This window comes from Carettochelys insculpta, chromosome 19 (genome assembly GCF_033958435.1).
Source record: "Carettochelys insculpta isolate YL-2023 chromosome 19, ASM3395843v1, whole genome shotgun sequence".
In the NCBI taxonomy this organism is placed as follows: domain Eukaryota; kingdom Metazoa; phylum Chordata; order Testudines; family Carettochelyidae; genus Carettochelys; species Carettochelys insculpta.
In genome coordinates this window covers 10,776,569-10,799,927 of record NC_134155.1, presented here as the reverse complement: position 1 = coordinate 10,799,927, position 23,359 = coordinate 10,776,569, and the positions used below count along the sequence as shown (strand labels likewise).

The window sequence follows — 23,359 nt, the reverse complement described above, 5'->3', positions numbered from 1 at the left end:
AGGATGTGGAGAAATTGGAGACGGTCCAGAGGAGAGCAACGAGAATGATCAAAGGTCTAGAGAACATGACCTATGAAGAGAGGCTGAAGGAATTGGGCTTGTTTAGTTTGGAAAAGAGAAGATTGAGGGGGGACATGATAGCAGTTTTCAGGTATCTAAAAGGGTGTCATAAGGCAGAGGGAGGGAACTTGTTCTTCCTTGCCTCTGAGGATAGAACAAGAGGCAATGGACAAACTGCAGCAGGGGAGGTTCAGGTTGGACACTAGGAAAAAGTTCCTAACTGTCAGGGTGATCAAACACTGGAACGAATTGCCAAGGGAGGTGGTAGAATCTCCATCACTGGAGATATTTAAGAAGAGGTTAGATAGATGGCTTTCAGGGATGGTCTAGAAAGTGCTTGGTCCTGCCATGAGGGCAGGGGGCTGGACTTGATGGCCTCTCAAGATCCCTTCCAGTCCTACTCTTCTATGATTCTATGATTGCAATCACATGGCATGAGTGTGGCTCATGTAGACATAAATGAGGCTAGCTAGCTCAGGTGATGGAGCAGCAAAGCTGTGGCCACGCAAGCTTCCACGTGGGTGGTACAAGCCAGCCCAGAACCCTAGCTAGTCACTCAGGCAGCTAACCCAAGTTCACATCTGTGCTCGGTCACCTGAGATAACTAGATTAAAGCTAGCACCAGTGTGTCCATGCAAGCTGTAATCACAGGGTACAACAGACACATGCTGAGGGACAGAGAAGGAACATGATTTGTTATATCTAAACTCTTGTACCTTGGCGGGGGGATTAGATGAGACAGTCTCTTCTAACCCTCTGACTCCAGGAGTCTATGAAAATTTGATTCTAAGCTCTTCAGAGAAGGGCCCGCTCTAGCAACCAACAGGGGGTGAGCTGGGGTTATGGAACTGTCACGCCAAGACACTTTTATTCAGTCTCAACCACACTTCCTCCTTCAGTCTACACCCAATGCATCACACACATCTACTCCGCACGTGGGCGCATTCTAAAAAATATATTCCCTAAAATAAGGCCCAATTTTAAAAACAAACAAAAACCTAAAAGAGATTCTGAAAAGGTCAGGGCGAATTTTGAAGGGTTCTGTTGACAATGGCACTGTAATAATTATTGCATCTTCTAGATCGGGGTCAGCAACCTTTCCGAGGTGGAGTGCCAAAATTTGACCTATTGACCTCTAGGTAAGGTCCAAGTGCTGGTGATACTTTTTCAAGTCACTAATAGCCCTACTTACAAAAGCTCTATTAATAAATAATGAAGATGCACAGCTTCACCATTTAGGCGGTGGTTGGTAGCATTAGCTGGTCTTTTGTTAATCCACAGGCAGCATGGAGCTGAGCAAGCTCCTGGCTACATGGGGGAGGAGGAGGGGCAGGGCTGAGCTCTTGCCTGCGTACTGATGAAAACTGGCTCACGTGCCACTCCTGCGGATTGCTGATCTCTGTTCTACACGAGCCAATAGCTGCAAGAGCCAAAGTGTGCAGGCCGAATGAGGTACATCTTTCTTAAATCCCTGTGGCCCAGGTCCTTCAATGCACCCTCCAGCCCTACAGTTCTGAAAATGGGGATAATTTTTTGAAAGAACTATCAATGTGGCTCACAGATTTTTGCGATGCAATTCTCCTCTGCTTCAGCTAAACAAGTCAATGTCACTTTAAAATGTAAACAAAGAAATCACTCATTAGCAAAGTTTACGGTGACACAAGAGAAAGTTTTCATTCTTTATTGGAAAAGCAGAAGCACGCTAAAGAGCAGGAGGTTTAAACAGTTTAATTTGTCAGAAAACAACACAAGCTGATTAGTAGAATTAAAGCAATAAACTTACCTGGGAAGATAAACTGTTGTCTATGCTGAATGTAGTAGGCAGCTTTATATACAAAAAAAGGATAGCAAAATCACCAGGAAATAATAAAACAAACAAGTTAAGTGTCAAGAGACAGAATTAGCAGATGCCCTGCATGCATTCAGTGAATTAGTCCCAGTTCATTGTCTGAGCAACAGATTAGTAGATTAATTACCAGTCAGCTCAGTGAGTGGACTGCAGCACATACATGTTTGGAAGACTGCAGAGAATGACGGCTAAAATCAAATCATCATGCGAAAGATGAGTTACTGGAAGTGACTGTGGCCAGACGGGGAGGCCAAGAACCTAGACGTTAGCCCCTAAGATGGTGTAAGAACATAAGAATATAAGAACAGCCATCCTGGGTCAGACCATAGGTCCATCAAGCCCAGTATCCTGTCTTCCAACAGTGGCCAATGCCAGGTACCCATTGTACAGGTGTACATTGGCAAAACACAGATGATAACCTTTCTAGGGTGCTTGTCACCAGTACACCTTAAAGCGCTTTACAGAAGCAGGTCTATGACATTATCCCCATTATACAAATGGAGAAACTGAGATGGAGTGACACGTTATGTCTATCTACTAGCCAACACTGCCCTTCCCTTGTCTTCAGTGGACTTCCACCAACTAACACCAGCTGAGGATCTGACCCATTAACATTTCTAGTTGCTAGTCCTATTCCAATGAATTACCACGTAAGTTTCTGTTTAGCAAGACTCAAATCTTGCTCCTGCCTCATTTGAGTTAAACCATTGTCCTGACTACCACACCAGACTTTGCATTTAGAACTGCAGCTTCCATTCTGACATATCAAAGACTGACGGTAGGTCTACACAGCAAAGTCATTTTGAAATAACTGTCCCACTGTCTACGTGATGCAACTGCTATTATGAAATAGCTGTCAACCCATTTCAAAATTGGTAAACCTCATTCTAAGAGGAATAGGGCTTATTGCAAAATAAGCCATAGTGAGTCCCATGGCTTTGTTCTGAATAAGGGACCCTGGGTGTAGATAACGTATTTTGAAATAGCTAACTGCCATTTCAAAATGCATTTTTGTGTGGAGCAGCATTATTTTGAAATAAACTGTTCTGGAACAGCTATTCCAGATTAGTTTATTTCGGAATAAGGCTGTTGGGTAGACATACCCTTAGCTGCATTTTGCTGTCACCTCAAGGGTATAAAACAACAGCTGTTTTAACAGTACAAAATAAGATTTCCAGGCAAAAGGAATGAAATTTGACCCCCACAGAGAAATTAGTGGCTGCAACCCTGTAAAAAGCTTCATTGGCTTCAGGCTACTTATTAGAGAGTGAGTTTTGCAACACACTCACAGGGCAAACACTTCCCACCACAACTCTCTGACTCAGCCATTTCAAAAATGCTTCTTGGAAGGGACTCACAATGAGCACCACAAATGACCAATAGTGTTTATATGAAGCAGATGTTTGTTCTAGTTTTCATCTCCACTCTTCCTTATGTTCATCAAGTTGTTTATGATTTCAAGTAATTAAAATGCACACACAGAAATCAACGTGGATATTACAATTCAAGCAAAAAAACAGAGGATAATGTCACCGAAGAAGGGAATGCGGAGAGGGGAGATGATTCAAGTCCCATAAATATTCTAGAGTAGGTAGATTTACTTTCAATAACTTTTCAAACCATGCACAGTTCAGACAACATGATGAGGGCAGAGAAGCACAAGGTGTGCCAGTCAAGGCAGCTTTTCTCCTTCTCTATTGCCAAGTCAAAGGTTGGCTTCTGAGAAGCTTTCTGCCCCTCCCGTAAGCTACAGATCATCCTGCTCCACCAGGGTGAAGATAAAAAGGAGCTCAATAGCAAACCCCAATTCTAAGGCAGCCAGTTCTTTCACTCCGGTTCACATTAATGTTGGGGAGGCCAGACTGTCAGGCTATAGAGGGGCGTAGTGAGGGTGGAGCACCACCTTGGCACATGTGTCACTCCCCCAGGATCCCCAGGTTATTGGATAGCTCCTTCATGTGAGTTCTTGGGGAGAAGGGTGTGCACCAGTGCTCCTTGTAAGCTGAGCACTTGGGCGGCTGCCCAGGAGACAGTCAAATGCCGCCCAGCAGATTAGCAGAGCGCTCACAGCTGGTAGCGTGTGTTTCCATAGGTGGTGCACATCACCATGTGCCTCAGTGCACAGAACAAAATGTACTCCACACACAGAAGGAAAACATTAGAGGGCGCATTGGAGTGCACCCAGCAAGCACGTGCTCTTAGACGTCAATCAAAGCAGAATAAGCTTCTGATTAGAAACCAGACCAGGTGTGAACAGTTTCCAGGGACGACACCCGCCCCCCCATTTCCACATGCTGAATAAGTGAGGGGGGCTTTGGCCAATGGCAGCACAGTTCCTGAAGTACAGCAGAATGGCTGGACAAAGGCCCAGGGCCTTCCTGAACTTTGGAAGTTATGCCAGGCTATGGGGACTGAACCCAATGTGCAGAGGAGGATAGAGGAGTGGATTCTGCTCCCCAAATAGGACGCTGTCAAAAATATCTGCCTGCTAATGGGGACGCATGAGCCTCATTCTGGATCCAATGGCTGCAGACGTCCGGGGGAAGCACTGCCCAAACCTTACCCCATCTAGAAACCGAATGCACAACTCAACAACGCAAAGCACTGAGGGCCATCCACACGACAGCCCATTTCCTGTCTTCCTCCTAAATTACTGGGCCAAAAGCACTGTTACTAAGGGCTTTACTCCCTGGCCACAATAAGCCAATGTGTATGTTAGCTCGGGGTGTGCAAAGTGGGAGGTGGGCGTCCTGGGGCGGGGTGGAATATCCTAAGGGGGGCGCAGCACAATTGGCTGCTGGGCCTCAGGCTTATCCATCTCATTACAGATCTTGAAATCTGTTACTGCTTTTATGTCTGTGTGTTCACATTTCTAGACCGACGAATACCATTTTGACATTCTACAGACATCCTACACATGCCAGAAGGGATTTTTTTTCCGTACAAACATAAACAAAATTTCCAATCGGTTTGGATTACATTAGAGAGGTTGGGAGGAGGAGACTGCTACTTACCAGAACAAAAAGTTGGGTCCCACATAAAAAGTTTGTTCACCTTGTGTTAGGCCACCCTCCCTTACAACAAAGACAAAAATCCACTCCATTTATAGACCCCCCTGCCCCCGCAGGACCTGGAAGCACTCTGGAAATGGGCCAGGTTCTGGTGCATAGGTAGAAGTTCGGGATCCCAGGAGTTAGGGACCCCAAAATGGGACCAAACATACTGTAGAAGCCAGCTTAATGAAGGTCTGTATTCTAGCCAGGACAGCCTCACACAGTAGAAGTGCTGCTGTCCTTCAGAGGGAGAGCTGTACACAGTTGTCATTGCTAGGTTACAACAGTGTATAAGCCAGGCCCTTGGCCCCTGGGGTACAGCCCAGGAAGTGGCGAAAGGAGCCCCTCAGACATTCCTCAGTTCTCCTGACACCAGTCAATCAGTTACCTGGGAAGTGAAACCGGCAGTCCCGCTGGCCCATGGGCGAGGGATTGGGGGGAGGTGTCGCACTGGGAGGATTGGAAGACTGGAAAGGTGCTGGAGAAGACGGCGTGGAGGAGGTTGTTGAAGATGGATTACTGCTGGAGTCCAGATGGTTTATTGCTGGGGGATGGTCCTGCAAAACAACAAAAGCCGGGGGTGAATTTGTCGCGGGAAGGGAGATGCTAATTTACAGGTCACCTGCTTCCCCCCAAAAGAGAGCAGCCAATCACTGCTGCTGTGCGCAAACAGCAACAGGCTCTTTCCACGAGATGTACGGGCAGGAGGCTGGAAAAGCCAGCAGGCCGTCTCAGCGTTAATAGGAATGAGGCATCTAAAGCAGTGGTTCCCAACCTGCGGTCTGCAGGCAAGGGGATTGCAGGGGGTCCATGAGAAAAAGAAAAAAGAAACAAAAAAGGAACACGGAAAATAAGTTTTAAATCAATTGCAAAGTTACAATCAATTATTCTTTTTAAATATCTTCCAGTAATGTTATTAGTGGCTGTCTGAAAATCTAGGTCACGGTTTCCTGTTTCGTTTAAGGACGAGTCCGGCGGCCAGGATTGGCTCTGAGGGGGTCCTCGAACAGTTTGGGAGGGGTGATTGGAGGTCCACACTAGTGAAAAAGTTGGGAGCCACTGATCTAATGCCCTAGGCAGCTTGGAAATCTCTGCACAGGACCCCACTCAAGAGAGCAGCAGAACTCCCAATGACTTCAACTAAGGCAGGAGGAACCACAGCCACAATTAAGAGTGCTGGATTCTTTATACAGAGAGTGAAAAACAAGAAGTGCTGTGCAGCTGTCTGTAAGCCACCAAAGTCTGCAGGGGAATGGGAGGAACTCGTTCTCTGTAATCTAATCTAGCTCAAAACGGCCATCTAGACACAGCCGGATCCTGGGATTAGGAAGCAGATGAGGATTTTGGGAGTTGAGGGAGAGGCAGAAAAAGCTACCGAGCACCTACACCTCCCACTAGAACCCCTGGGGTGTGTGGACGCTCAACACTGTTAGAGCCTCAAGAATTCTGGAGCATCTTTGTTTTGCTCCCGGATGAGGCACAAAACAAAGCAGTCAGAACGGCTGCATCCCCATGGAGCCACGGCTTGTGTGCCGTGCAAACCCTCCCTGCTCAAACGTCTGCTGGCCTCTTCACACACGGCAGTCTGACACGCTGAACAGGTCAGTGTCTTCAGTGTGGTGGGCAGTTTTGTTTGCAACGTGCCTCACTCTCATTTCCCCTTGTGAATGAGAAATGCCGCTGTCCCAGCAGGGCACTGGGCAAGTGCAAGGCAACGTTCGGACAGGACTAAACCAGCAGTTCTCCATTTCCAGACTGACCCATCCTCCCATTTACCTGGGATCTTGCTGGAAGCCTGCATCCATTTAGCACCAGAGAAAGGGCAAGACTGTCCCACCTAGCTCCTACTCCCAGTCCTCCACGGGCCACGGCCCCCAAACTGGGAACCCCTCTGAAATCTGCCACAGGAAACAACCCTGCACTGGGACAGAGATGGACAGTCTGCTCCAGTACAACTTTAGCCACAGGCTAAAGCCACACTGCAGCCATAACTTGAAATAACTTATGCAATTTGCACAATGCAAATTGCATAAGTTATTTCAGAGTTATGTTATTTTGAACTCGGTGCCATCCAAACGGCACCGAAGTTCAAACTGAGGGGCTATTCCAAGGTTTCCGCTACTCCTTCCATGACAAGGGGTAGTGGAAAGGGAATACCGCGCTCAAAACAGTGCTGCTACTTTGGGCATGGTGTTTAGCCCCAGAGCTGCTATTTGGGGATACATTTGTATCCCGAAATAGCAACAACTTTGTAGCTACAGCCATATAGAATGGATGGAAAAGAAGCTTTTATTCCTTGGGAAACTGACTTTTCAGAAAAAATAGAAAATATTTCAGGGACTCATGGGAGTTGTAAACTGGGCATCTTAGGTTATGGGCTGGGGTCTCAGGCCAAAATACAACTCCCAGAATGGGCCGCTTTCACCCCTCTCAGTGAGGGGCAAGGGTGAGCCATGGGAGCCCTGGTCATGGTCCATCAGAGGAGAGGTCATCTAGCCAGAGAGCCCAGCCCAGAGAGGAAACTGGAAGCATAAGACATCCAAACCACAATTCACAAGCGATGCCATTTGAAATCAAAACATTTCAGTTTCTGGTTGAAAATTGGCCCCTTCTTGGTTTCTGGTCATTCACTCTTTTGACAAAAATGTCCCCATTTTCTGCCAGGAACAGATGCTTTTCTCAACAAGTTTAGTTTAAACCAAACCCCCGTGTTTCCCGTTAACCAACCCTTGAGAGGGCTCATTAATAGTGAGTGAGGCATCGGATACCAACGGGCGCTGAGCCCATGGTTGTTGAAGACGAATGCTTGCGAGTGGAAAATTTTTCACTTGCGCTCTTCTCTGCTCAACTGCTTTGGCTCTATGTTTCGGTCCCCACCGGAAGCAGCAGAGGAGCAGGAGCAGCTCAGAAGCCAAATTTCACACGTGCAACACATCACCCGTGGAAACCACAACCGTTCACACACAGAAGCCAACAATGTGCGAGAAAACAATGTCGTTGTCACTCCATGAGCCAACGTGCTGCTGTTCCCCTGACCGGGTCACAGTTCAACTGTTCAGAAACAGACACCCACAACCAGCTTTGTTCACTGAATACCTTTTTAGTGAGGGCTTTTGGGAGGGTTCCAAACTGTGGCTCAGAAGGTCTATCCACAGGGTTATTAATATCTGAAGGGACAGACTCTGTCCTTCGTATTGTCGGCTCTGAATGGAAAAGGAGAAAAAGGCTTTAGTCAGACTGATTCTCAAGGTGAGAACATCGGCGATGAAACATAAAACGCCGAGGCTCACAGCAAACTTACTGGGAAGGAACGATATTCTGCAAGCAGGGGCCTCTTTAGTACATTTGTTATGACATTTTAATCTGTGAAAGAGAGAGAGAGAAATTCATTACAGACAACCCAAGTCTAGGCCTCCTGTATACCGCATGCTGAGTTCAAAGGAAGTGCAGGGCCCCAATGCTGCGCTGTGACCTGATGCATGTTGGGGTCTGCACCGAGATGTAACCGTCTTTTATGAAACACTTATAAGGCCCCATTACTGTACTATCTGAACATGTCACACTGTTCCAAATGCATTTATCCTCAGAAAACCCATGTGAGAATAAGGCAGCAAACTGAAGCACAGGTAGACTAAGTGACTTGACTAAGGTCACCCAGAAGCAGAGCAAGGAGTGAAGCCTGGATAGCCCATGCCCCAAGCTACCACCCTATTAAGTGGATCAATATTTCCCCTCCCTCCACTACTCTCTATCCTAATAGACCCCAGGGCAGGATCAGAGCCCAAAGTTCCAGCAAACTAATAAAGAAAGCCAATACATCTCCACGATGAATAAAACCGGTCAGATTTATAATTGCAAGGAATACAACAAAATATCCTTCAGTTAGGACCAGCAGTCTGTGCTCACCTGCAGTACTTACACTTCACACCGAACATCATGCTTTTTTGACATACGTGGCATATCTGAGATAACCAAGATTTTGTAGAGAATCTGAGTAGAAGGGGGGAAAAAGTGTCAGATGGGGGCTAGTTAAACAAAAAAGCCAAACAGTACCTGAAACATCACTGTTTAACTACAGCCAGTTTACAACACGGACCCCTGGAAAAGGGACACACTCTGATGGAAATGGCTGGTTTTTTAATAAAAGGAGTTTTAAGGAAGCCAGCACCTGCTCAGGGAGGCTGTGTCTACACTGCCCCTTCCTTTCAGAAGGGGCATGTAAATGCAGCAGATTGAAAATGCTAATGAGGCACTGAGATGAATATTTAGCACCTCATTTGCATAATGACAGCCACTCGCCGCATTGGAAGTGCTGCTTTCGAAATGTAAAATAGCCACGTAGAAGGGGTTCCTTCAAAAGGAAGCCCCGTTTTTGATAGCACCTTCTTCCAGATTTGTTTCAGGAAGAAGGGTGCTTTTGTAAACAGGGTTTCCTTTCCAAGGAACCCCGTCTACATGGCTATTTTACTGTTCAAAAGCAACACTTTCACTGTGGCAAGTGGCCATCATTATGCAAATACATGCTGAATAGTCACAGCAGCACCTTATTAGCATTTTCAATATGCTGCATTTATATGCCCCTTCCGAAAGGGAGGGGTAGTATAGAAGCATCTGGAAAGAAAATGACCTTAGCATAGTGAACAAGCCTAGCTTTTGTGCAGGCTGTCTGCATGGGGGTCAATTTCACCCTGGAGCAAATCACAGGTGAGTGGACAGAGCTTGTCTGGGAGAACAACCAATGTGCATACACTCTGATGTTCCACTCCAAGAAGGAGACTTCTACCATTTTTCAGTGTAAGTTTGCAAACTGGAATTGCCAGTCGCCAATTCCAGAGGCGTGTTCATCTGTGGCCTTACAGATAGAGACATTCAGCCAAAACCAGCTAGGTGGCAGCCAGGGTTCCCTGAAGCTGGGTGCTTGGACCACCTCCCAGGAGAGATTCAGGCACCGCCCAGTTGATGAGCAGAGCACCCACAGCTAGCAGCGTGTTTCTATTGGTGGTGCACATCAGCACATGCTTTGGTGCACATAACAAAATTTATTCTGCCCCAGATGGAAAAAAATTAGGGGGAACACTGGTCGCAGCAAATAATCATATGCAGAACTCAACCCAGAAAGGAAATCACACCACTAACATTTCTCCTCCAAAGACTCCCTAAAAGCAGAAGTACACATCTAGGGAGGACTGTTTCGTTAAGACAGGGGCTCAGACTGAGCAGTAACTATGTGCCCTCATGAGGCTGTGATCCAGGAAGCCCTCATGCACGTACTCAAGTGCTCTTCCGAACTGGGACTGAACAGTCATCCTGATGTCTGTGGAACTAATCAGGTGGTTAAAATTAAGAAAATGTGTAGGTCTTTGCAGCATCAGAGCCTAACTTATTGTGGTTGATAATATTTTTTTCCTTGTAGCAGAACAAACAGATGCATAAAACTTGGGAAGACTGTTTGGGCTACTGCTAAACCTACTCCCTTTTTGGGGTTGTTTTTTTATTTCTTTCCCTGTGGCGGGAGCACAACAGGGGAAGAGGAAAGCTAGCAAGAGTTAATGTTCTCCCATTTTAAGACAAAGATCTTCCCTTTGCTCCGTAAAGCTGCAAGCTCCTTGGGACAGGGACTGGTTTTGGTGTGTGTGTGTTCTTACAGCCCCTTGCACAACTGGGTCCTGGCTGATGGCAGAGGTTCTCCTTTCCTACTGCAATATAAATAAGCAAGACATTGGTAGGATCTCAAATGAATGACTTTGGGAGAGGGAAGTTAAAGATTCGATATAATTCTAGGATTAAGGTTGCATCAAATAGTTCTTATAAGGACATTGGAATTAAAACCAATAGCAGAGTCAAGGTTGATCTCCACAAAGGAGGCAAAAAATTCTGTCTCTGATTAGTCTCGGTGATAAGCCACGCTCACATGGGATGGTTCATCCATTTCATTCCCTTTTTGGCTCATGCTGTATTTTGTGCGGGTGTTTACCTGTGCGTTACGGATAAGCCAATGTCTCTTCGTACCGTCTGCGGGGATGCCTGGGGGAGATCTGATGAGGGAACAAATGCTGTTTAATTAAAAAGTTAGCTGCAAAAACAAAACAAACAAAAAAAAAAAACAAAGCCCACAGTGGTTGAGCTTTTAGAAATCTAAAGGGGTATTTGCATATGAAAATCGCATTTCTAAGGGAGAAATGAACATCGAATCCCACCAAGGGGGACCCAATACACAGAATGCTGCATATCCACAGATATTTGTGGATACCCATGAAGGGCTCTCACCCTGGCTGCCAGGTGGAAGGCAGCGGACGGAGGGGAGGGCAGGGGCATTGCCAGGCAGGCCTCTGCACTTCCAGCAGGGAACGGATGCAACAGGCTCTGTCCTCTCTCCCCCTGCGGGAGGTGCCAAGTGCACAGTTCCCCCTAGTGTCAACAGCATCATGGCCACGGAGCCTGCAAACACTTTGGAAACCCCACTCCCCCAGTCTCTCATTCTGTCCCTAGATGGCAGCAGATCCTTGATCGATACATCACTGAAATGTTCCACCCTATGGACAGTGGGCAGAAGCGAGTTTCCCAGCCTGGGTTCAGAGACTTGGACTTCTGGGGGCTCATGCTGGTGCTCTATAAACATACCAAAGCCTAAGCTCCAGCTCCTGCTGCAGCTCCCAAGCACTGTGTGCACAGCTCTTTGTAAAGTACTAGCCCAAGTCTCTTGATCGGGGCTGGGAGCCTCGCTGCTGGTGACTGTGCAGATGTATTCCAAGGTACCTGCATTCTCCAAGCTCAGACTATGCTTGATGGATCTCAACAATTTAAAAAAAAAAAAAAAAACCAACAGCAGCAGCTTGTGTGAATGATACGGCAATTACTTCCTGCAAGATCCCTGGAACATCTCTTTGAATTAAGTGCACGTTTCTTTGCAATCCACTCTATTAAATAATTGTGGGCCCGGCTGATCAAAGGTCTATACTGAACAGGTAGCAGAAAAGAATGCACATGAAGTGGACTCCCTGGGAAACAGCTATGGGAGGTGAACACAACCCCCGCTCCCTCTTTTCTCCCACGCCTCCACCTCCAAGTCTTCAAAACCCAGCCTTTTGCAGCTATGCCCTATGGAAAGGCCCGACGTCCAATGTTACCCGCCTCTGGAATCTGAAGACTGCATGAAACAAAGTGACCTGGGCACAGGGGTTCTCGAGAAAAAAATGGTTATGAAATGGTAACTGCAGAAAAACCCTAGGTGGGGCTGAAGAACTGACTCTGACTGGAGCCCTAGCTGGAGTTGGGTGATTGCTGGTAAACTGAGCAGCACATGTGGTGGTTCTTTTATTGCTTTTCATGTTTTGTCTGCAATGCTTTCACCTTAAGAATAAAGGGGCTTGTTTTTGAGCTGTGTGGGCAGTCTGCATCTGTGGGTCCTCATGCCGCTCATAGCATATGAAGAGAGAAAGAGCAAAGCGTAGAGGCTGGCCTGTTTAAGCAGTCTGGTTTGCTGGGAATAACACAGCACAGGCAGAGAACTGTGCAACCTGGAAAACAACTCAGCCAGTAAGGGAAAGAGGAGAGACAGGTCTCTATCCTAGAGAGGTGATGGCTGAGGGCTGGAAGCATAAAAGCAGGTGGCCTTGGTAGACTGCAAAGAGGGACCAGCAGGATAGTTGCCCTGAAATAACAGCTTGTATAAATTAATGGTCGCTTGAAGACCAGTGGTTTTTTAGCTAACAGCTAGGAAGTTGGGTCAGGACATAAAAGCTCTTAGACTACGTCTACACTAGAGCAATCTGTTGTGAGAAATGACTGTCGGTAGCTCTCTCCTGACAAAACTTTTGTTGACCGATCGCGGCCAGATTGCAAAGCGGACCGACAAAGCACTCCACTCTGTTGACAGTGTATGGCTGGACTGCCCAACTGCTCTCTCGACAAAATGGCCAGCTGAAAGCTCAGCAAACGGGGCTGGTCGGTGACCTGGAAGCCCTTTCGGTTGAGAGAAGCACCACTCCACCCCGGAACACCCACGCTTGCTTTCTGTTGACCGATTCTGCCTCCTGGGGGAACAGCAGACCACTGTCAACAAAAGTGCCATGTTCTGTCGACAGAACGCCTTTGTAGTGTGGATGCTCTGCAAGTTGTGTTGACAAAACTCTCTAGTGTAGATGTAGCCTTACAGAACATTCTTCCCAAATCTTAAGAGAAAGTGATCTTTCAGTGGGATATTTTTAACACCCTAAGGAGTTTATTAGCATGAGAACCCTTAAACAGAATAGCTAAAAAGACCTAAAAATTACCCCCAAACTCACTTTCTGTTCTTTTCCAAAGGTTCTAAAGTAAACGCCACACAATCCTATCAAACTAGCTACAGAACTTTATGGGTTTTTCTACTGGGAAAATAACTGGTTTCTCTTTCTTTCTGGGAAAAATAACTCCTAGGATTCTGTGTTCAACCACTTAAGCTTTATAAATGCTTACTTGGCCAGAGAGTCCTCATAAAAGTCTCCTTACTTTTAATTGTAATAGGAAGGCAGAAGCATTTCAAAGGACAAGCAGTTTCCTGTGCTAGATTCACGGCGGAGGCAGCAGTGTCTGACACGCGCTGTCTGGTCCGACCACTGCTGGTCACACCACAGCACACCACTGAATTGAACCGCATGTTTGCACAGTAAATGCTCCGGTCTAGCGCTGAGTTTGATACTACAAGCTGCTGAGTGTGCGGCTCCAGAGGCTGCAAAGCACATCAGCACGTGCTTCATTTTAAAGCAGCGGTGTCCAATAGGAATTCAAAGATCGCCACACTTGTGGTTGTCGTCTTTCCATATTCACCGCATTATCTGCACTGCCAGCCCCCCGTCCCACTCTAAATAAATGCCCTGCCTCTCCCTCAGAGCTAAGCACTCCCAGCACCCCCCAGAAAAATTCCCTCACCCCCCTTGGGAGCCAGTCCCCACCCCCAGTCCCTGCTCTCATGGAATGCTCTCCCCCAGAGCCAGGCACCCCGGCCCTCCTGTTCTAATTCAATGCTGGCAACTCACCAGAGCTGCAGGAGCCGCTGCTGCAGCTCCCACACAGTTCTCCCACCAAGGAATAGGGCACATGCACAGAGCAGGCAGACAACACTCCCTGCATGTGGCTCTCAGGAGGAGCTGCATTTAAAGACTCCAAGAGCTGCATATGGCTTGAAAGCCGCAGGTTGGCCAGCCCCCATATTCACCACAATGCAGTGTCCCATTTGCCACAGGTGGTGAGTGGCAAATGTACTAGACACCACAGCTTTAAAGCATCAGACTAGCCCTACTGACTCCAATGGGACTACTTGGGTGGGTAAAGGTAGGCATGGGACCTAGTGCTTTGCCAGTTCAGAGTCAGTGTGTTCTGTACCTTGCACAGCTGAGCCTTAGTGATCATTAAATTTGCTAATTACTCACAAAGCTCCATGTTGCAAATACGGGCATTGCACGATCCCTAAGTCAAGGCTGCATGAAATTTAAGAAACATCTGCTACATAGGAGGATCTGGCAGGGCTATGCACTGATGCTGAATGGACAGTTATGAAATGAGAGCTTTTAAATACCAACATATGCTGACATCAAGAGTCTGAAATGAGAGAGGAGAAATATTGAACAACAAAAACAGCTTCAGCACTGGTCCATTCCCTACAGTATCAGCATTTCTGTTTGTTGCTCTGTTCATTTGAAGAGCTCCTGTTAACAAATAAAGACTGATCCTGCAGCTCTCAGGCAAGCAAAATGCCTGCAGAAGTTAGCTGCTGCTGTACTCAGAGGACTTCCAGAAAAGTCAGCGTAAAAAGAGAACCATACTGGAGCCACAGAGAAAAGACGTTCTTTTCCCCCATGGGCAAAGGTGCGAAGACTGCCCCCAAAAATCAGTTGCTTACCAAACCTGGAAGACAAAAAGAAAAAAGAACCATTTTAACACAAATGATCCTCTGACAGATGATTTAAAACCTCTCCCTTAAATGCTAAGTCTTTATTGCAACTTTTAAGACACTGTTTTCAAAACGTGGCCTCTGTTTCTGCACCGGCATCTTTGCACCTGCAGGCACGATATTTTTTACATTCTCTTGTGCACAGGAATGATAAAATTCACTGGACAGAGATTACCCCTTGCACATACATGCTGTCTGCCAGTGGATGATAGTCACCAACTGGGATTGTCAAAAGAGCTTAAGGGAATGAGGCATCCAAATCATGTGGCAGGCTAAATCCCTGGGCTCTGTTGAGCCCGGGAGTAAATTCTATCGTTTATGCGTTCCATTGCAAAAGCAGAGTGTGTAGAGAGTTGTATGAAGACACATGGAAGATGGGCAAGGCCCTTCTGGTCTGTTACAATCTTAGCAATCATGAAGTGCTATATTAGCCTCCAGATTTTGTCCCCCCTTCTTCCCTGCTCCCGAAGTTAACAATTCTGTTATAAGAGCAGTATTTCACCACTAGATTTAAAGCAAAGCTGCAGCTGGCTACAATCTTTTCCATTCAAGAAAATACCTCTCATCCATTGAGAAAAATCAAATTGTATACAGGTTGAACCTCTCTAGTCTGGCGCTCTCTGGTCCAGCAATATACGGGGTCTGGTAGGATTTTAGTTAGCCAGATGTCTGCTTAACGTGAGTGGAGACAAGTTTCCTGCCTTCCCCTTGGCCTTGTCTGCACACATCACTGCCCACAGCCTGGGGCCAGCTGGGGAACCCTGGACTGGGGCCAGAAGCGGAACTCTGGAGCCAGTGGCTGGGACCCCAGGCAGTAGCAGTGGAGACTCTAGGCTATGGTTGACTCCCTTGTGGGTTGGCAAATTCTCTAGTTTGGCACCCTCAGGGCCTGACAGGGGCCGAACTAGAGAGGTGCAACCTGTACTTGCTGCTATCAGATGCCCAGCTGTGTGTGTGGGGTGGGGGTAGTACACACTTAATTTGCACTTGCATTAAATGCTATACTGCATTTGTCATATGCGATTTTGTATGGAACTCTTTCATATGCACCAGTAACCAAAACCAACCAACTAAGCTAACTTTCCTTCCCTCCCTTTATATTTAAAAGGGTGTGCAACTTTCTTACTCTCCTCTAAGGCAGTACATAAACAGCTCCTTCATAAAAGCCTTCAGTAAAGCCAGGTCCCAGCTGGACAACAGGTCTCAGCTTTTAACTCTTTCAAAGGGGTTGGGTGGTGTGGCTAAGTGGTACTGGTTTAATGCCATCTGCAAACTTTGGTTCCTGACCTGAGCTCTCCTAAAAGGCAGGGGTGTTCAGACTGAGTGGGGTGGCTGTATTGTGCTCATTTCCATAAATAAGCAAATGATGCATTAACAGAACATCTTTCATCCCAAAATATCTACAAAGCATCTCACAAGCCCTACACTGACTGAAACACCCATCTATACACTGATTTCATTTCTTCTGTCACTGAGACACAGCTGTTTGAAGGCCACAGCAACACTTAAAGCACAGCTTAGGACAAGGCTTGAAAGACACATTCGCCAGCTAAACTGTGTAAAGAGTTACTGTACATGGAATGCAGCAGAGATATTGTTGCACAAAAGAGAGCTGATCTCCTCAGCAAGTGCAAACTAGTGAAACCCCTATATTTGGTGTGACCTGAAAGACACCAGAACCACGAAAGCCCATTCATGTTGTGTTAGGAAGTCCAGCAATATGGGTTCTGAAGGAACAGTTACACCACAGCTATTCCCATCTTCTGCAAACCATAGGTCCGTACAAGTACTGATGTGGTTCCAACCCAGCTTTGTTGGAGAGAGCTGAGGGGATGGAAGCACAAGCTGTGGTGGGTTGGGCCTACTGTCCTGTCAACCACATGCAAGAGCTGCCTAGTGTTTCTACTGAGTGCAATAGGGCCGACAACCACTGCGGGCCCTGAGGCAAGGCGGGGTAGGGGTCCCGCTCCGCATGCCTGGAAGGGGAGGGGCCAAGGGTGGAAGAGGCAGGGCCTAGAGCAATCAGCCCTTAGCACCACTCACGCCACAGCACTGTACCTCCCTTTGGCCACACAGAGCGACACAGCAGCGCTGGCATGGTGTTTCAAAGGGGCCCAGAGGTCTGGACGTTGCCCCTACCACAGCAGCAGCAGCAGCGGCTGGAGCTCCAGACCCCTTTGCAATGTTGGGCCCTGTGGCAAATGCCCTCTTGTGCCACCATCAGCGGGCCTAAGCATACGCCAGAATTTCAGCAGTCAGACTGCTTTGAGTGTGTTCTACTCTAGCGCAGGTCTAGGTGGTCTCCAGGAATGCCTGGTGACTTGGCAAGCTGAGATATGGGAAGCACAAGGATGCACACAGCCAAAACCAACAAGCCCCATGTGCAAATCGCAGTCCATCCCACCCTCTGCCACTTTACTAGAAGAGGCTGGAAACTCCTGTGCTTACTTTAGCGGAGGAACTTCATCTATCCTGTTGCCCAGCTGTGATTCGTGGGACTTGCTTCTTGTGAGGGTTGGGAAGTTTGGTAGCAGCTGAAAAACCTTCCGGCAAGGCGGAGGGGGAGTCCGGGGAGGTTTCAATTTGTGCCACCTTTTCAACTGGGGTGTTGTCGGTGGTGTGATGGTGATGCTGTGAGGAGTCCTAAATACCACCCGACCGCTGTGGGTGGGGAAGGCTAAGGGTTCCAGGAAGTTATCTGCATAGCTGGAAGGTCCGTGACTCAAGGCAAGAGAATCCGATGATGGTATAGCAGACACCGACACGGAGCGTGCCTGCTGGCTGTTGCCCTTGGAAGGATGCAGCAGGCCATGAGTCCATATGGGTCCAGTCGGACAGGAGAGTTCTGCAGGGTATGCGGAGGTGCTCTCTCGGCGCACATCAGAAGAATTCCACAGCAGATCTTCCTTCAACTCCCCACCTGTTCACCGACAGAATCAGTGTTAGCAACAGACAGAAAACCAACACGGTGAGGTGTGAGGGCAACGGGTCAACTGGACAGATGAGTGTTTCAACACCTCTTAACAGTGGCAGGCAACCTGCTGCCCGCAAGCCACCAGGGGCCTACTGGGGCTCCAACTGCAGCTCAAGGACCTCCTGGCTGTCCACTTCCTCACACGCCTCTTGCACACCTGGGCACTGGAGCGCTGCACTTCCTACTGCTCACCCTCGCAATTCAGAGGAGCTGCAAATCCCCTGATCTACACTCCATCCCTGCTCCTCTGCCTCCCTCCTTCACAGAGCTTGAACAGCCACGAATCAGCTGTTCAGAGCATTCCAGAACTGGGAGGGTGGGGGAGAAGCGGGCACAGGGCATATATCAGTGGATTCGCATGGGAGGGAGGGGGAGAAGAAGGTAAGTGCCGGGCTTTGGTGCACGAGAGGCATGTGGAGGGGTTGGGGCAGCAGGGGAAAGGGGGGGCCCAGGGTTACAGATGGAGCTCCAGTGGTTGGCTACAGCCCTCTGATGTTAAGGAGGCCCACCTACTTCCTCAGGGTTGCCCATCCCTGCCTCAGAGTCTTTTAAACACACAGATAAAATTCCTTTCCAATGACTGCAATAGAAACTATTCCCTTTTCCTAATTATAGCCAGGGGCTCCAAAACCTAAATAAACCTCCTTCGTCCCTCCCGTAAAGTGCACAACCAGCTTGGGGCTAGCTTTACAAAGGTATGTAGAGTCCTGAGATGCAGATAGGTGCTGCGTGGGGTTTAAAGAAGTGTGTAACTGGGTGAGCCACTGGCATAGGTAGGGGTCAGCAACCAAAATAGCAAGAAGAGCCTTTTTTTGAATTCAGTAAACTACTCAATAATTCAAGAGAGTATTAGCAACACAATCAAAACACGGATATAGTGTCATATCCCACAATGCACTGCACATATTAAAGGGCGAGTTATCCAACATTTTGCAATCACATAAAGGCTACGTCTACACGTGCACCCAACTTCGAAATAGTTTATTTCGATGTTGCGACATCGAAATAGACTATTTCGATGAATAACGTCTACACGTCCTCCAGGGCTGGCAACGTCGATGTTCAACTTCGACGTTGCTCAGCCCAACATCGAAATAGGCACAGCGAGGGAACGTCTACACGCCAAAGTAGCACACATCGAAATAAGGGAGCCAGGCACAGCTGCAGACAGGGTCACGGGGCGGACTCAACAGCAAGTCGCTCCCTTAAAGGGCCCCTCCCAGACACACTTTCATTAAACAGTGCAAGATACACAGAGCCAACAACTAGTTGCAGACCCTGTATATGCAGCACGGACCCCCAGCTGCAGCAGCAGCAGCCAGAAGCCCTGGGCTAAGGGCTGCTGCCCACGGTGACCACAGAGCCCCGCAAGGGCTGGAGAGAGAGTATCTCTCAACCCCCCAGCTGATGGCCGCCATGGAGGACCCCGCTATTTCGATGTTGCGGGACGCGGATCGTCTACACGTCCCTACTTCGATGTTGAACGTCGAAGTAGGGCGCTATTCCCATCCCCTCATGGGGTTAGCGACTTCGACGTCTCGCCGCCTAACGTCGATTTCAACTTCGAAATAGCGCCCAACACGTGTAGACGTGACGGGCGCTATTTCGAAGTTACTGCCGCTACTTCGAAGTAGCGTGCACGTGTAGACGCAGCTACTGTGTGCTATTTAGTTGCTCACTGCTGGGCTTTTAGACATTCACTGTTTATCGAAAATAAGCAAGAGATGGTTTGTTTTTTGTTTTTTTTTACTTTGCAATTATAGCATTGGGAGCCTCAACAAAGTCCTTAAAGAGCTGCAAGTGGCTCTGGAGCTGCAGATTGCAGACTCCTGGCCATAGGGAAGTGAGTTGAAGGGAGTTATGTCCACTAGGTGTCTCAGTCACATTTACCTTGACAGTTTATGGCAGTTAGACACCTAAACCATTTAGTCGCTTCTGTAAATCCCACTGGGCGCTTATCTGCATCTTTACATGACCCGCTGCCTTTGCACAGCTGGCCTCACGTCAGTGTGACAGAAATATGTATTAATGCTGATTGTATCAAAGAATACAACCTCCCACTCCCATCCACAGCTACAAAAAAATAAGTTGTGTTAAACCACAAAAATTATATTTAAAAAGTTCTCTGTCTCTTGCTTGTCCCATACGGCGCTAGTGCTTTGTCTCGGTCTGTTACAGTGGCAGCGCTCATCTGCAGATTCCAGCTTTTTGACATTCTAGTAACATTCATTTCATCCACTCCAGTATATGCTGGTGGGGGAAAGTGAATGCATCAAGCTTCCCCTGCTGTTTGATCTTGGAAGTGATAACACTGCCTTCCCTCATGCTTTTCATCCAAAGACCTCTATTAAATTTAAGCATTCCCTTACTGGTCAGGAAAGTATTTTCTGGAAAAGGCCTGTGTCCATCCCAACATTTCTGCGCAGGGTTAACTTGAAGCATGCAAGAAGCCAATGGGACAACTCGTGTATCTGAAACTCCAGCACCTGCTTAAATGACTTGATGGATCAGGGTCAAGGTCTAAAGCATCTCGCATCACACCAGCCTGACAGTGACTGAACCAGGAGCACAACCCAAGAGTCTTGACTCCTTGTGCTCTGCTCCAACCATTACCTCTCGTGCCAAATGAGAGCAGAATAATAACTAGAACTTCGGGCCAAGTGTTACGGCTTAAAGGAAGGAGCAGCAATTCTCCTGAAAGCTGATGGCTGTTTTGCCCCTATATGGATGGAAAATATTTGACAACCTAAGATGGAAAGTGGCGGGGGGGAAGAGAATGGAAACATGAAGTCAAGTTCTTTGCTAACTTTTCCGTTTGCAGGTCCTTAGATTTGCCAGAGGTACGAACTGTCAGATTACCAACAGGAAGTGACACCTTCCAATGAGAGTAGCAACTGCTACAAAGAAAGAGCTGACACAGACACCGACAGTTTGCTGCAAGCGAGACTCCCAGCTTTCCATAAAACTACAGAGTACAGGTTGACCCTCTCTTGTCCAGCACCCTCGGGACCTGACCGGTGCCAGACAAGAGAATTTGCTGGACTACAGGAGGTCAATATTGTCTAGCACATTACCACTGCTGACTCGGCTCTTAGAAGACCGGTGGCTGAAAACAAACTTCACGGGAGCACAGAAAACTTGGCCACATTCTTGATAAGTGGCTCAGCTAACTGAAGTGGCGCCGGGTTACGAATGTCGCTGGGTGAGAGTGTTCCAGATCAGAGAGGTTCAACCTGTACCGGGTGCATTGAAGAGCAGCAATTTTCCAAGAAGGGGCTTTGAAAAAACAGAGTTCACTAGCTTAGAGAGACTCGAAACCAGACCCAACCAATTTGCAGAAAAGTGCTTATTTGATGCTCCGTGCCCCATCCTCTTACAACGTGAAAGTCATGCTAGGTTCTTTTAACAGATCTGCAGCTGCAACCCTGCTCATGGACTAACAGATGTTTTGGAGCATAAGCTTCTGTGGACAAAGACCTGCTTCATCAGATCTGACAAAGCAGGTCTTTGCCCACGAAAGCTCACGCTCCAAAATATATGTTAGTCTACAAGGTGCCACAGGACTTCTTGTTGTTTTTGAACATACAGACTAACTCGGCTACTACTCTGACACTTGCAACCCTGCTCAGGGGTCTGTTCTTAACAAGCGAGATAGGTATCAGCTTATGGTGACCAGACAGCAAGTGTGAAAAAAACTGGGATACGTTTGTTTCGTTTGCTATAGTTGCATACATAAGACAAAGCCCCTAAGATAAGGGCATCTGGTCAGCCTGCTCCAACTCCCCTGGCAAAGCCATGTGCAGGTATTACAGTTTTAAACTGAAGTCAATATTTTTAACACACTCAGCAGACTGGACTCTTAGCAGGCCTACAGAGTTAGAAGGAGCCATTTGTACGGTCATTTCCAGGCTTACTACACCCACAGAGCATGTTCTCCACGAGCTAAGTTCTCGGATCATCACCCAGGAGAGATTCAAATGCTGCCCAGCTGATCAGCAAAATGCCCACAGCCTGCAGCTTGTCTTTCTATTGGTGGTGCACATCCAGAGATGTCTCAGCGAACATAACCAAGTCATTCCACGCATGGATGGGAAAAAATTAGAGGAAACAGTGTTGGAGAGCCATTTCCTGTCCTCTGATGGGTACACAACTCCTGATCACCTCAATCACATAAACCCTACATGTATCCATGACAAAAAAACCTAAGCCCTTAAATGTTGCTGGAAGAATAAGTCCTAGAGATTCCCTAGAAGATTTTTAGATTAAGCAAAAGAGAAATAAGACGGAGTAGGAGGAGTAGGGAGGGACACAGCTGCCTAATTACCACTAATCCCATCAAACAACAAGGAAGTTTCTACCTGATTCGGTCACCTTCCTTAAGCAGGTGAGAGCCCCGTTGAGTCTGGAACATTCCTCATCACTGGCCCCGCATCTCTTCATGGTTTCTTTCACCTTTGACTCGTTCATATCCAGTAGAGCGTCGAGGGTGAGCTCCTCTGGGATCCTCTGAAGAGAAAGAGGGAGAGACAAGAAAGAACCATTCTTTATTTGTTCTGGGGCATTTCCTACAGAGCCACCACCTTCTTGCCAAGGCTGTGACTCAGGATTCACTCATTGCAGCTGTGACTCTCTCCAGGGCACCAGGGTCAGGACTGCCTGCACTGCCTAACTCATTCAGTGTCTAACAGCTGCTCCTCAGCCTCCTCTGAAAGCCTCTCTCTCTAAGTGGTGAGTAGGCAAATGTGCAGTGCCTCATCAGCACGCGTTACCAAGCAAGGCTTGTTGTGCCCTAACACAAGCCACTAGGAAAGCGGGTTTCCCCCGCTGTGGAAAAATTTAAACAAACAAAAATAGCCGTGCCAAAATTTTTCAGAGGACATTTGACTTTTCATCAAACTCCCACTCCCCAAAAGATCTGCAAAGTGAAAGAGAAAAACAAAGAAGTTTTCAGCTGGAAGTTCTCCCCACCCCCCGCCCCCCCATCAGCAAACTGAAAAATAGGCAAAAAAAAAGATTAAGGAAAGCGTACATTACACATCCACACAGAAAGCTGAACTAAACTCCCATTTAAACATAAGCGTCGGTGGACAATTTTCAACTAGTCCTCATCACGATTCTTCTGAGGAATAAATTTGTGCTGCGCTTTATACATGGAACAACCAACCCAAGCCAAAAAATAAAAATTGGGGATTAGGCTCCAAATAGATGAACATAAAAGATCTAGCAGACTAGTAAGCTTGAAGTGATTTGGTATTTCCTGCACATGTCACATTTTGTTTTACACCAACCCTCTGTTCCCAACACAATGAAATATGATTAATAAAGGAATATCACCAATTGGATAACTAGTTCAGATATGCAAAAAATCCCCAGCATCTTTTGCTCATACCAGTTCACCATCACCAATTTAAGAGTGTATCACAAGCCCTCTGATATGTAGTTTTTCATAAAGGCCTTGCAGTTCCCGGAGCCATAGCATTACAGGACAATTGGAA

The 23,359-nt window shown here is 47.3% G+C and overlaps 1 protein-coding gene across 1 annotated transcript in view; it reads right to left on the bottom strand.

Moving 5' to 3' along the window:
- KSR1 (kinase suppressor of ras 1) overlaps window positions 1–23,359 on the bottom strand; it is a 146,049-nt gene that overhangs the window by 32,339 nt on the left and 90,351 nt on the right. The window contains exons 3-11 of the mRNA XM_075014138.1: window positions 22,223–22,370; window positions 17,339–17,810; window positions 14,840–14,844; window positions 10,937–10,997; window positions 8,869–8,952; window positions 8,264–8,325; window positions 8,059–8,165; window positions 5,351–5,519; window positions 1,844–1,885 (exon numbers count right to left, since the gene is read on the bottom strand). Coding sequence (XP_074870239.1) covers window positions 1,844–1,885; window positions 5,351–5,519; window positions 8,059–8,165; window positions 8,264–8,325; window positions 8,869–8,952; window positions 10,937–10,997; window positions 14,840–14,844; window positions 17,339–17,810; window positions 22,223–22,370 — 1,150 coding nt within the window. The remainder of the gene's footprint in view (window positions 1–1,843; window positions 1,886–5,350; window positions 5,520–8,058; window positions 8,166–8,263; window positions 8,326–8,868; window positions 8,953–10,936; window positions 10,998–14,839; window positions 14,845–17,338; window positions 17,811–22,222; window positions 22,371–23,359) is intronic.